This window comes from Capra hircus, chromosome 9 (genome assembly GCF_001704415.2).
Source record: "Capra hircus breed San Clemente chromosome 9, ASM170441v1, whole genome shotgun sequence".
NCBI lineage: Eukaryota > Metazoa > Chordata > Mammalia > Artiodactyla > Bovidae > Capra > Capra hircus.
Genome location: NC_030816.1, coordinates 10199008 through 10212598, shown reverse-complemented (window position 1 = coordinate 10212598; position 13591 = coordinate 10199008). Strand labels below are relative to the sequence as shown.

The following is a 13591-nucleotide window of genomic DNA, read 5'->3' as shown; positions in this document are numbered from 1 at the left end:
GAGAAGTTATACACTGAAGCAGTCTGATTGCAGAATTCTAGGCTTTTACTCTTCTTCCCTCGCCTCAGTTTTTTATAGTTGTGTTTCCCGCATTTCACCAGTGATGTTGTTTTTTAATAACTGACTTTCCTTTACTCTGAAATGTGTCGTTTTTAGAGGAGTAGCAACTCATATTCCCTTGGTGTACGTGTTTGATTAAATTATGTAAGTAAAATAACATATATAAGTGGCATAAACAGGTCTGTGATCAAATACAGTTGATCCTTAGCGGGTGAATGGTCCAGCTGATTGGAGCAGAAGTGAGCAAGTATTGAGGGTGCTTTAAGCTTTCACAGTATCCGAAAGCATTAGGAAGACCGGGAGCATGTTTGTTTTCTCTCTTTTTTTCAGGATAAGTCATTTTGAAATGTCCTCATTATCTCGCCGCATTTCTTCCCCCCTTCGACTCTTCCCAGTTTAGATTAGAATACAGGTAAACCAGGCAGAAGTCTCATATGTCTATATTTGTACAAGAAAAAAATAAAACAAAAATAGCAGCAAATATAAGGGGCTTCTTAATTGTAAGGATGTTCTAAGAGTAAAAATAATGCCAGAGTGGAGCTTTGTTTCTCTCCCCGTGAGAAGGGGCCTAGACTTCATGACTCACTTCCAAACAACAGAGTGTGCCAAGGCAGAAATAGGAGCTTTCCTAGCGGAGGAGCCTGGCAGATGCCACCTTAACCCAGTGATGGAGGTTGACATCCCCAGGGATAAGTCGTATTGATAGAGGGTCCCCTCTCGTGTGGTGTGATAAGAGTGCTTTACCTCAGGGGTAGACTTCCCCCAAACCTGTAGCCCCAGTCTAATCTCGAGAAAATATCAAACAAACTCAAATGAGGGGTATTCTGTAAAATACCCAATGGGTACTGGTGCTAGTGGTGAAGAGCCCACCTGCCAGTACAGATAGAGGTAAGAGACACAGGTTCCATCTGGATTGGGAAGATCCCCTGGAGGAGGGCACGGCAACCCACTCCAGTATTTTTGCCTGGAGAATCCCATGGACAGAGGAGCCCAGCAGGCTATAGTCCATAAGGTTGCACAGAGTTGGACATGACTGAAGTGACTTAGCAGGCATTGCTCTTCAGACATGTCAAGGTCCTGAAAATCAAGGAAGAGGAGATGAGAGCAACATGATGTTTCAATACAGTGGGTTAGAGACTTCCCTGGCAGTCCAGTGGTTAAAACTTTGCCTCCCAGTGCAGAGAGCACAGGTTTGATCCCTGGTCGGGGAACTAAGATCTCACATGCTGTGTGGCACTGTCAAAATTTAAAAAAAAAAATTTGTTTAAATAAATAAAAATGAATCGGATTCTGAAACAGAAAAAGGGGACATTAGTAGAAAAACTGGGGAAATCCAGATAAAAATAGTAGTTTTGGCAAATCTTCCCTAGTTAGTGAAGTGAAGTCGCTCAGTCGTGTCCGTCTCTTTGCGACCCTGTGGACTGAAGCCTACCAGGCTCCTCTGTCCATGGGATTTTCCAGGCAAGAGTACTGGAGTGGGTTGCCATTTCCTTCTCCAGGGGATCTTCCTGACCCAGGGATTGAACCTGGGTCCCCGGCATTATAGGCAGACGCTTTTACTGTCTGAGCCACCAGGGAAGTCCTCCCTAGTTAAGTAAGCTGTTAACATTAGGGAAAGCTGGGTGAGGTATATATGAGAACTATGTGTACTATCTTTGTAACTTTTTTGTAACTTATGCTAAAATAGAAAGTTTATTAAAAAATAGTAATGAGAGAACTCACAGAAGAAAGCGTTGGGTGATTTGAAATTTAAGGCATGGTGACGAAATAAAAGTCAACAACCCTGAAACAATATTTGTCACAGATTTTAGGCCAAGGACTTATATTCTTAATGCAGAATATACTTGTACAGATTATTAAGAACATAGTAATACCTCACCGGAAAACAGCCATTGATCATAATTTACAGAAAAGACACAGTGGTGAATAAATATAAAAAAGCTGGTTCAATCTCACCAGTAATTAAAGAATTGCCAATTATAGCAGTTTCAAAAATATTTTTATTTTCACCCATTACATAGAAAAATGATAATATTCAATTCTGGAAAAGGTAAGTGGAAGAATTGTAAATTGGTATAGCCTTTCTCGGAGAAGGCAATGGCACCCCATTCCAGTACTTTCGCCTGGAAAATCCCATGGATGGAGGAGCCTGGTAGGCTGTAGTCCATGCGGTCACTAAGAGTCAGACATGACTGAGGGACTTCCCTTTCACTTTTCACTTTCATGCATTGGAGAAGGAAATGGCAACCCAGTCCAGTGTTCTTGCCTGGAGGATCCCAGAGACCAGAGAACCTGGTGGGCTTCTGTCTATGGGGTTGCACAGAGTTGGACACGACTGAAGCGACTTAGCAGCAGCAGCAGCAGCACGATAGCCTTTCTGGAGAGCAGTTTGTCCGTAGAGAAATTGGATTTAAAAATATGTGTATCATTTTGCTTACACTCTCCCGCTTAAAAGATTTCTTTCCCAAGGAAGTAATCAGATGTGTATACAGATTTTCTAAAAAGACTGTTCTTTATAAGGTTGTTAATAATGCAATGCTCAAAACCCAAATATCTTAACAGTGAGGGAATGACCTAAAAAGTTTTGGCATACCTGTGGAATAGAATAGAGTCATTAAGTAGCCTGATATAGTTTAAAAAAAAAAAAAAAGCAATGCAAGCAAGGTACAGTTTGTGTATTTCCTTTGATCTCAGACGGTGTGCATATATGTACAGCTGTCTCTCTTGAAAGGCTGGCAAGGAGATAAACAATCATGTAGAAAAAGCAGTTACCTGTCCTTGAGTGGTAAGGAAAAGATGGATTTTATTTGCTTTATACCTGTCTGTATTTTCACAATTGTCTATATTGAGTGTATATTACTGTTGTCATCAGGGGAAAAATAACACTGCAAGCAATATGGTTAATGAGTTTCTTTCATCGTTTATGCTGATTTAATTTTGAGATCACAGTTCTGTTTTGTTCTATAAACCATCATTTTTCCTCTTTCCATTAGGATGCTCCTGAGAGTGCTCCCCCTGCCAGGCGATAACTGGGGTGCTCTGGTTGATGAGTGGTGTTGTCATCCTAACCCCTTTGCTAATAAGCCACTTCATCCACAAGAGAATGACTGTTTCACCGGAGACTGCTTTTACCTGGTGAATTTAAAGAGTGATTTGTGGCAGCCAAGACCTGAAGGAGCCCCAATGGAGACACACCATCCTTCTTCTGAGAACCATCTAAAATTGGTAAGATACCTTTTAAAATAAATGCTTATTTAGAGGAGGGTTTAGAAGCTGGTTTCTCCGGTCTTTTCTTCATTCAGGGCATGTGAAACAGGCAATCCTAAAGGCCAAAATCTTTGATTTTTCAACTGCTTCTGTCATCAAGCCCTGCTCTTTTGATATAGACAGGGCTTGTACAGGCCTTAAACCAAAATAGTCACAGGGGCTGGAGGAAGAAGGGAAAGAGGCTTCTTTGTGCATAGATTTGGGAATGTTAGTGTTTTACAAACCAAAGTGCCCTATTTCCTTGCTTTTAGGACAGTATTCCATAATCCACGTGCATTTTATCCTCAGAGTCTGATTTAAATGGAAATTGTTCTTTGGCTGTAGGATACCTACTGTCCCGTGAGGTCCAGGTCTTTCCCTGTGTCTTTCCGTAGTCTAGACTTCTGCGGGTGTCGTAGGAGCGAATGCCATCAAGCAACAGAGGAGGTGGAGGGGCCCAAGCGTGGAAAGTAAGCTCAGGCCACAGGCTCCATGTTGGTGCCTGACAAGCAAGATCAGGCGCTCTTGCTCTCAAAGTTGCTGGAGGGAGAAGGCTATTTCCTCTCACTGCAGAGAGCAAGTGGTTTACCTTATTTTAAAAGAAAATCAATGGCATTGACTCGGTCCTTGTGAGAAATCGTTCCCTGGATGGCAGGTCAATACAGATGTGATTTAAAACGTTAAGAAAATCATTGCCAGAGAACCTTCCTTTTAACATCTGATTATTGGTGGGAACCAAGGCTTTGTGTGTTAAATTTCATTTAGAGCTCCTGTAAGTTTTGTCACAAGAACTGGACCACTCTAGGATATATGCAGTAGTCCAGAAGATCTTAATTTGTCAGCTAGTTTATAGAACTGTTTCCTAATTCGAGGGAGATTAAGGAAGTTTGACAAATGTCGAGGTTATCAGTTTAAATTATGTAAGTGTTTCAACTTTTACCATAAACACAACTCCCTTTAACTTTAGGTTCCATTTAAAATTATACTTGGCTCTCTCTCTCCTCTCTCACCCCAACTCTCTGTAAGTATCTTAAGCTTTTATAAAGTCATAACCATTCGTATTTCCTTTGATCTCCACTCCTTTTCAGTGTATGTATGTGTGTCTATTATACAATATATATTAGATGAAGTGTATGTATACTAATACATCCATATATTCGAATACCTCCTTAATTATAGTGCTTTAGCCAGCTATAGTTTTCAAAGATAAATGGTAAGCACTTCATGTAAACCTGTTATATTTAATATGGTTGCAGTAAAATTATATTTTAATCTAAATATGCTAATGCTTTACGCTTTTACATATTTGACTTTCACTTTTATGATTAAGCTATACATTTTAAAAAATACTTGGAAGATGTGAGTAGAAGAGAATTGGGGAAAGATTAAATAAACAAAACCATGAGTTTCCCTTTTCAGATGAATGCTGTATTCCATATGAAAACAAGTTCCTCACATTTGCGTCTTTATCCGTTATGATGCCACTTGCAAGAATTTCTCTTAATGGTGAACAGCCATCCTGTGTGTCGTGTCATAGTCAGATATTACGTTTTTTAAGTAACAAGGAGAGGATGGCAAGTTACTGTCATGACAAGCTACTGTTGACAAGACTGTTTTCAAGTCAGCCTCGATGGAAGTTCCACTTTAATTGCATATTGCAGCAGTTGAAAGAATATGCCTGTGACCAAAATAGTAACATAAATTTGGAGGGACCACTTCCACCGTGTTCTCATGGCTCCTGTGGGAACAGGCTTCTCTGTGCTGTTGAAAGCCTATTTCCCACATCACCCAGTCTAGCCATCTAGCAGGGTTTTGAAATGTCGCATGGTGACGCAGCATCCTAATGGTGTCTCTTGGGAAACATTTTTTTGGTGAGACAATATCAGGGGTCCTTAGAATGGAAGCCACACAAAGGAACATAAAAACGAGGACAGAAGGCTAATCCACCTCGCGTAGCAGCAGTGCCACCGTGCAGATATATTGATTTAATTAGTCCACAACAATGTCTGTCTTTGATGTTTGCTCTGTAGAGTTCCTACACTTAGGCTGCTTCTCTGCACAACTCGCTTGATTATTTCCATGAAGCATAGGTCAAGAAAAATGCAGTGCAAAGCAGAGTTTCTCTTTCAAAAAAATGAAAGCATTATAATATGTTAATTTCAAAGATTAAGACTAGTTGAGCTTATCAGACATGAATGATGGCATTCTGCGTGTTTTCTGAGTATTTTGGTAGAAGTAATTTTTTTTTTATCTCTACTTGTAGGAGATTATAAAAACGTATTTTATGAGGAGCCCACGTGGAATAGGAACTTTTATTTTTAAAATAAATGCTACTGGGACTGGGAACAAATGAACCTTTATTTTAAAAAAATGTACTTTAACTGTGGAAAAAAATTTCAAGAGATAACTCACCGCAGCGTGAGGAATGTATATTTTAATTCTGTTTAAGGCATCCTCGACAATGAATTACTCCAAAGCATATCTCTTGAATTATAGTATTCATAAGCGACCAAAAAAAGAGCATAAACAAATGTAACGCTCAACTCTATTCCTTTCCTCAATACCCCTGTGTGTGCACATCATGTTTTTTGTGCCTCTGTGAATGTGGCAGTATACGTTTTCTTTTCAAAAGACGTCTACTGATGATTTCCCTATTCTTAGATCTATTATCTCTTGTGATATTTTTTATGCCTGCCAATGAAACGAAAATTGTGCATCTGATAAGCAGATTGATAAAGGGGGCATCTCAACTTTCGATAAGATTCATAATATTGTTCTAGACTTAGAAAGTAGCCACACATATGACTTCATCCTGTGTTTTAAAGAACAAATGAAATCGAACATTGCTATTTTTGTCAGTAAGTATGGCTAGCAATTTTACCTTTTTTGTTGTTGTTGTTGTTTGTTTTGTTAAGTTCATGAGGATTTCTTCTTTCTTAAAATGGGTTGAACTTTGTAAACATTTGCAAATGTAAAAAAATAGAGTTATGAACTTCGTCAGTCATCTTGAGTCATACAGTATGCTTCGTCTACCCCTTTTATTTTCAGTTTTTTGCTCAAGTGCTTTAAAGCAAATTCTAAACATTATGTCGATCCACTCCTATATAGGCTTCTTATTTGCATGACCAGAGTGTCATTTTCACACCAGACAAAATAAACGATTATTACCCAGTGACACAATAGCAGGCCTTTAGCATCTGGTGGACATACGGTCCCATCACTTTGTGGCAAATAAAAGGGGAAGAAGTGGAAACAGTGACAGATTTTATTTTCTTGGGCTCCAAGATCACTGAGGACAGTGACTGCAACTGTGAAATTAAAAAACACTTGCTCCTTGAAAGGAAAGCTATGACAAACCTATACAGTGCATTAAAAAGCAGAGACATCACTTTGCTGACAAAGGTCCGTATAGTCAAAGCTTGGTTTTTCCAGTAGTCATGTACAGATGTGAGAGTTAGATCATTAAGAAGGCTGAGCACCAAAGAAGATATTTTTGAACTGTGGTGCTGGAGAAGACTCTTGAGAGTCTGTTGGACAGCACAGAGATCCAACTAGTCAATTCTATAGAGAATCAACCCTGAATGTTTATTCGAGGGACTGTTGCTGAAGCTGAAGGTCCAATATTTTGGCCACCTGATGTGAAGAGCCAACTGATTAGAAAAGGCCCTAATGCTGGGGAACAATGAAGGCAAAAGGAGAAGAGGGCAGCAGAGGATAAGATGGTTAGGTAGCAAAACTGACTCAATGAACACGAACTTGAGCAAACTCAGGGAGATAGTGAAGGACAGGGAAGCCTGGCAGGTTGCAGTTTGGGGGGTTGCAGAGTCGGACACGACTTAGCAGCTGAACAACAGCCAGAATTCCCTGGCGGTCCAGTGGTTAAGAATTCACCAGGCAATGCAGGGGACACGGGTTCAGTCCCTGGTCCAGGCAGATTTCAGATGCTGTGAGGCGACGAAGCCTGTCCACCTAGAGCCTGTGCTCTACCAAGAGAAGCCACCACAATGAGAAGCTCACACACCACAAGCAGAGAAAGCCCATGCGTAGCAGCGAAGATTCAGCACAGCCAAGATAAATAGATAAATAAGTTTTAAACAAACTATAAAAAAAACAGTACCTCATACAATCAAATGTGTGAATTTTGATTCAAAAAAACTGACACCAGATGAGGCTTCTAACAGAATTGGTAAAATCTGTCGAATGGAGGACAAAGGAGCCTGGTGTGCTGCCATCCATGGGGTCGCAAAGACTCGGACATGAGTCAGCAACTGAGCAACAACACCTTTTAACCACCTTCACCCATTTTTGCCCATCCCTGCAACCTCTAATAACCAGAGATCTGTTCTCTGTGTTTAAAAGTTTAGTCTTTTGTTCTCTTAATAATTAGAAAAGAATTATTCTAGAACAACTGCTAGCTGTTTTAATCTGTATCCCTATTGATAAAGTTGGATTTTTTAAGTATAACAATGTTCCAGGAATTTTTCTAGAACACTGTCTCTGTCTTTTCAGGTATAGTACATATATTAAATGGAAAAATAGAATTATATGAGTGGGTTAAGTATTTTTAATTTCTGATGGTGATTATGAATTATAATTTACTTTTACATAAGTTGCCCTGGACTGGGAGTCAGAATAATATGAGTTCAAGTTCTCATTCTTCTGTTTTCTAAACATATGAGTTGGGGCAAGCCACCTACCTTTCTACCTTTGTTGCCTGCCTGTTTTATTCTAAATCCCCTGGAGGAGGGCACAGCAACCCACTCCAGTTTTCTTGCCTGGAGATTCCCTTGGACAGAGGAGCCTGGCAGGCTATAGTTCACAGGGTCACAAAGAGTCGGACGCAACTGAAGTGACTTAGCACGCACCCATGCACATTCTAATCAAGAATGTTGGGAGGTGCTTTTTAGAATTTTTAAGATGCTGCTTGTTCAAATTACTTGGCACATGTAGATTATAAGGAAGTGACTTGGTTTGGAATAATCGTTCTGTTCCTTGTTTTGTCTTTAGACTTGAAAAAGAAAGATCTCTGTGCATATGGTTTATGCATACAAGCCAAGTGTATTCCCAGTATTTAGTAGATGGCAAAATAAAATGTAAAGTTCAGTGTATACTCTAGAGATCATGTTAAAATTATATATTCCTTTTAAGAAAAGCTGAATGACATTTAAATGACATTTTTCTATTCTACAGACACCAAAGGCAAATACCAAAGTAATTTGTAAGCGTTGCAAGGTAATGTTGGGAGAGACTGTGTCATCAGGTAAGAATTTCGTAATACAAAAAAAGCCCAAATGACTGCCTTCTTGTTATATGTTAAAAAAAACAACAGGAGATTTTATGGGACATATATAAAAGAGAGATGACTAATGCATGTTATAGAATTGAGAATTGATGCTTTTAAAAATAGAAATCAACTACTATATCATCCAATATGCAAGAAGTTTGTGTATTTTGACCTTTATAAGTACATCGTATCAAGTCTCAAGCATTCAGAATTTGGGTCGTTTCAGCATTGTATATCTTCTTTGTAGATATAAACTAGTATAAAGTTTGTTTCTTAAAGAAGATGGAAGCCTTTTTTTAAATACAGCTCCTCAGTCAGAGGAATTGGTTACCAGGAATGGTGGAGGAGATGCTGTTCTTCGTTGTTGTCTGCCTTAGGGCTGTGTTTTGTGGCTTGGGAATCGGGGGCGGGGGGCGAGGTGGGGGGAGGCGCAGTACACAGAAGTTGTTGAAATGGAAGAAAACACATTCTGAGTTGTATACTCTGTTCCTTGTTCTTTTTCCCAGTAGTGTTAATTATATTTTGTGTAAAATCTGTGTTATGCCACTATGAAGTTTAATAATGAAAATCCTGATAATTAAAATTCATCACTCTCTATAGAAGTGGTTTAAAAATGTCTAGAGAGCTCCAGCACATGTTAGCTTCATGGGTGAAGAATAATTGTGTTTAATATAATTAATTAGAAGATGTGATTTAAGTGAAACTGCCATCCTCGAGGGAAAGCAGATGGTGGCATTTTTTGTTTGTTTTTTAAGATCATCAGACTCTCATAAGTAGTTACTTGCTCAGAGTGAACAGAAAAGGAACCATGAGTAGCAGTATAGCATGCCACCCTCAATGTCATTTTTGGAGAATGAAAGCAAGTCCCTTAGCAACAGTTTAGAAAATCTTAAGGCTTCCAGCTAAATAAGGTGAACTGACTTTTTTCATGCCTTTCTCTCCTCCCTGAAGCCCAGTTAAAAAGTCAGTTAAGGAATTAAAAAAAAAAAAAAAAGACATCCACGGAGACAAACGAGAAGTGGAGAGGAGATAACAGTGAAGTGAACCGGAGGTGTAGGCAGACTGCTTTGGAAGCTGTAAAGCTGAGAGAGGGGTGGGAACACACTTGGCTGTGTGGAGGAGGCTGCAGCCGCGATTTCTGCAGAAGATTGATCATCTTATCACAAGGGAGCCAGAACTCAGCTGTGGAATCCCAGAAATGGACAGAATTGAGAGGTAGCAGTTATCAAGGACAGGGGGCTGAAAGCAGGAAGTTTTAATGCAAAGTTTGTATAGGAGCCGTAAGATTCCTGAGACTCTTTCTCTCCTTGCAACTTGCTTGTACATTCAAGGTAGGAGATTGGAGCAGCCCTTCTTGGAATAATGGAAGTGGACTAACCAGAGAAAAGATCTGTAGACACTGATTCTTAGGGGTCATTCAGCAACAACCAAAAAAATGAGCTTATATTCAGCCATTCTACTGTCAACAAGCCTTATAACTATACTCAAGAGCTTTCTCTTAGCATTTTATTACTTTACATTTAAATATGAACAGATTGCTGAGAATCAATAGATGTTAAAGAGAGTCCAAAGCAAATAAATAATCAAGTGCACAGGGCAGGGGCATTGAAAATAAACAAATTATGTATGAAACAGAAAAAAATCTCTTAAGAAACCATAATAAATGTCCTTGGAGAAATGAAATAATACTGCCTCTACAATTCAAAGAGTGTCACACTAAAGATGTAATAGCTTTAAAAAAAAAACTAACCAAAAGAAGATAAAATTAAGGAATTATTTTAGAAATCAGGATCAAAAGACAGAGATTGAAAATTGAAATGGAAATTAAAAAAAAAAAAAGATCATGTAAGTTTCCTAAGGATAGGAATATTGTCTATCTCATTTATCACGAGTTTAGCCCTTAGAACGATATTTGACATCTAGTGGGTACCCAGTAAATATTTGTTGAATGAGTGAATGAAATGAGCCTTTTAGGACCTCCAGCATCTAGCTGAAAATTCTAGAAAGAGAATAGAGACAACAGGGTGTGGGAAATCCATCAAAGAACAAAAATACTAAAAACACACTAAAAAGATATTTCCTAGAACGAGGACTTATGGGCCCCAGCTGAAAACTGAAAGGGTTCACTAACTGTCTTAAACAATTAATGGAAGATGATGAGGAAGCTGCTCAAAGTCACATCACAGAGTAATCTCCGAACACCAAGGACGAAGTTCTAGAGAGCAAAAAGCAGGTAATGTACAAAGGATTAGGAATTAGAATGGCACTGAACTTTTTAACAGCGACATTGAAAGCTAGAAGATGATGAAAAATGCCCTCATAATTTAGAAGGAAAAAGATTTTCAACCCAAAATTCAACAGATAGTCAAGTGTGAAGATTATAAATACATTTTTGGAGCTACAGGGTCTCAAAACATGGACCTTAAAGTTATATTTTCCTTAGGGAATCTACCATAGTGTTATGCATCAGCAAAAGACGGTACTGAACCTCAAAAGAAAAAATGTGGGATTTGGGAGGCAGGTTATACAACACAGGAGAATGAGATAAGGAATCCCACGGGGAGGGGTATACAGCAGGCCCAGAGAAGAACAGTCTGGATTGAAGCAAGCACAGAGAAGATTGTAATAGAAAGACTTTTTTAGTTATACACTGAAACAGATAGTCATTGAAATGTTTGACCATATGTAACAAATAATCTGAAGATAAGCCATTTTGTCATATGGGCAAAATTAGCTAAGTGTTTGGAAAACTAAACACGTGAAAAAGCAAGCAGTTATGCACTGTGGGAAACAGAAGATGGAACAAAAAAGGAGCAATCCCATGGTACGATTATGGTTACAATCATGTGAACACTGAATATCAATTTAACCAAAAATCTTTATGATGTGATACCTAAGTATATTAGTACATTGTAGGTGAGCGTGTGTGTGTGTGTGTGTGTGTGTGTGTGTTTCGGGGGGGGTAATGTAAGAGAGAGTTATCCACATCTACTCTAACAGTAAATTAGTGGATCCCCAGTGGGGTTTCCCAGGTGGCACAGTGGTAAAGAACCTGCCTGCCAATGCAGGAGACACAAGAGACTCGAGTTTGATCCCTGGGTCAGGAAGATCCCCTGGAGTAAGAAATGGCAACCTGCTCCAGTGTTCTTGCCTGGAAAATTCCATTGATGGAGGAGCCTGGCAGACTACAGTCCATGGGGTCCCAAAGAGTTGGACATGACTGAGAGACTGAGCACACACAGTTTCAAAAATGGGGGCATAAAGAGAATGCATAGTTCTCCTCTGAAGGAATCAAGTACAGAACTGTACAAGTTCAGAAGAACAGCTAGTAGAAAATAACCGAAATGAAGCAACGATTTGAGAGATGTTCAGTTACCAAAAACTGCTACTGCTTTGGGCTAAAATGGCAAATTTGTGGCTTTTTTGCTTGAGGTCATTGCCATATTCCCCCAGCCCCCGAACTTGGGTAGGAAAAAAAACCCACAGCTTTATTATTTATAGGTGGTTAAAGACTTGGTTCAGGGTAGGCAAAGGAGAAAGTAGAAATTTAAGAGGGGATATTTTGAAAGCAAGAGTGTCCTGGAAGGGCTGAGCTAATAACTTCTTAGCATAGCTCTGACTGATTGCTAAACTCTACATACATGCAATAGATGACAGGGAGTCCATTAGGAACTGAAAGCTTGGAGAGACCTGAAAATTTGTTGTGCCTTTGGTTCATTCCTCAGTCCATATACAATTTGGGTAGCAGAAGGTGGAAGCCTTAGTGGTTTGAAGTATTTGAGAAGAACCTTGCCCTAGATTTGCTGATAGCCAAACTATGCAGAGATAGCAAATACTCTCTAGGGAGTCAGGCTAAGCAAAAGACGACTGCGCATAGATACAGTGACTGCATACTGTGGGAAGGCATATTTCGTGTGTTTTTTAGTCCAAGCTTATTAATTGACCTATAAACCAACAACCCTTCAAAGAATAAAAGAAAATCCAGAATTACTACAGTGTATTACAATAATATCTTACTTCCTTCTAGAAATTATTAGCCATGCAAAGAAAGAGACAGGAGTGGTTCATACTCTAGGAAAAAGCAGGACTCAGCGGATGCTGAGGAAGCACAAATATTAAATTAGCAGACAAAGATGTCGAAGTAATTAATTATAAATACGGTGAAGAATTAAAAAGACAAATTAATAGCAAATCTCAACAAATTAGAAACTTCAGAGAAACACCCAGTTGGCAATTACAGAGCTGAAAAGTATAGTAACTAAAGAAAAATTCACTGGATTAACTAAAACCTCATATTTGAGATGATAGAAACAAACAAACAAAAATTGTTGAAGATAATGAAAGTGTTAGTCGCTCAGTTGTGTCCAACTCTTTGTGAACCCATAAACTGTAGCCCGCCAGGCTCCTCTGTACATGGAATTCTCCAGGTAAGAATACTGGAGTGGGGTGCCATTCCCTTTTCCAGCGGATCTTCCCAACCCAGGGATCGAACCCAGGTCTCCTGCACTGCAGGCAGACTCTTTACTATCTGAGCTACCAGGGAAGATAGGTGAATAGAAATTAATCAATCCAAAGAACAGACAGGAATAAAGTCTCAAAATGAAGAGAATATCAGATTTGTGGAACGATGTTAAGTGTCTGAGTAAATGTGCAATTGGAACTTTAGAAGGTGGGGAGAAAAAACATCAGGGAAAGAATGGGTGAACTGTTGTCAAATCTGGTGAAATATTTTAACTTTTGGATCCAACAACTGCAGTGAATCTCAAGTAGGGTAAACACGAAGAACATTTCACCCAGGCGTATTGTCGTCAAACTGATGAAAGCAAGAGATGAAGAGAGAATTTTGAAAGGAACAAGAGAAAATGAAACATCACATTGTAGGGATTTCATTAAGAATTAAGGCCAGCTTCTTAAAGAAGTAATGATAGCCAAAAAGACACTAGAAGACAGCCAAAGGACCCTGTGAGATATTCAAAATATTGGGGGAGAAAATAGTAACAC

General features: G+C 39.2%; 1 protein-coding gene across 3 annotated transcripts in view; it reads left to right on the top strand.

Moving 5' to 3' along the window:
• Nucleotides 1-13591, top strand: part of UBE3D (ubiquitin protein ligase E3D) — a 159730-nt gene that overhangs the window by 25159 nt on the left and 120980 nt on the right. For all 3 annotated transcript variants that reach the window (XM_018052926.1, XM_018052928.1, XM_018052927.1), the window contains 2 exons: nt 3054-3285; nt 8497-8566. In XM_018052926.1, the coding sequence (XP_017908415.1) occupies nt 3054-3285; nt 8497-8566 (302 nt within the window). The remainder of the gene's footprint in view (nt 1-3053; nt 3286-8496; nt 8567-13591) is intronic.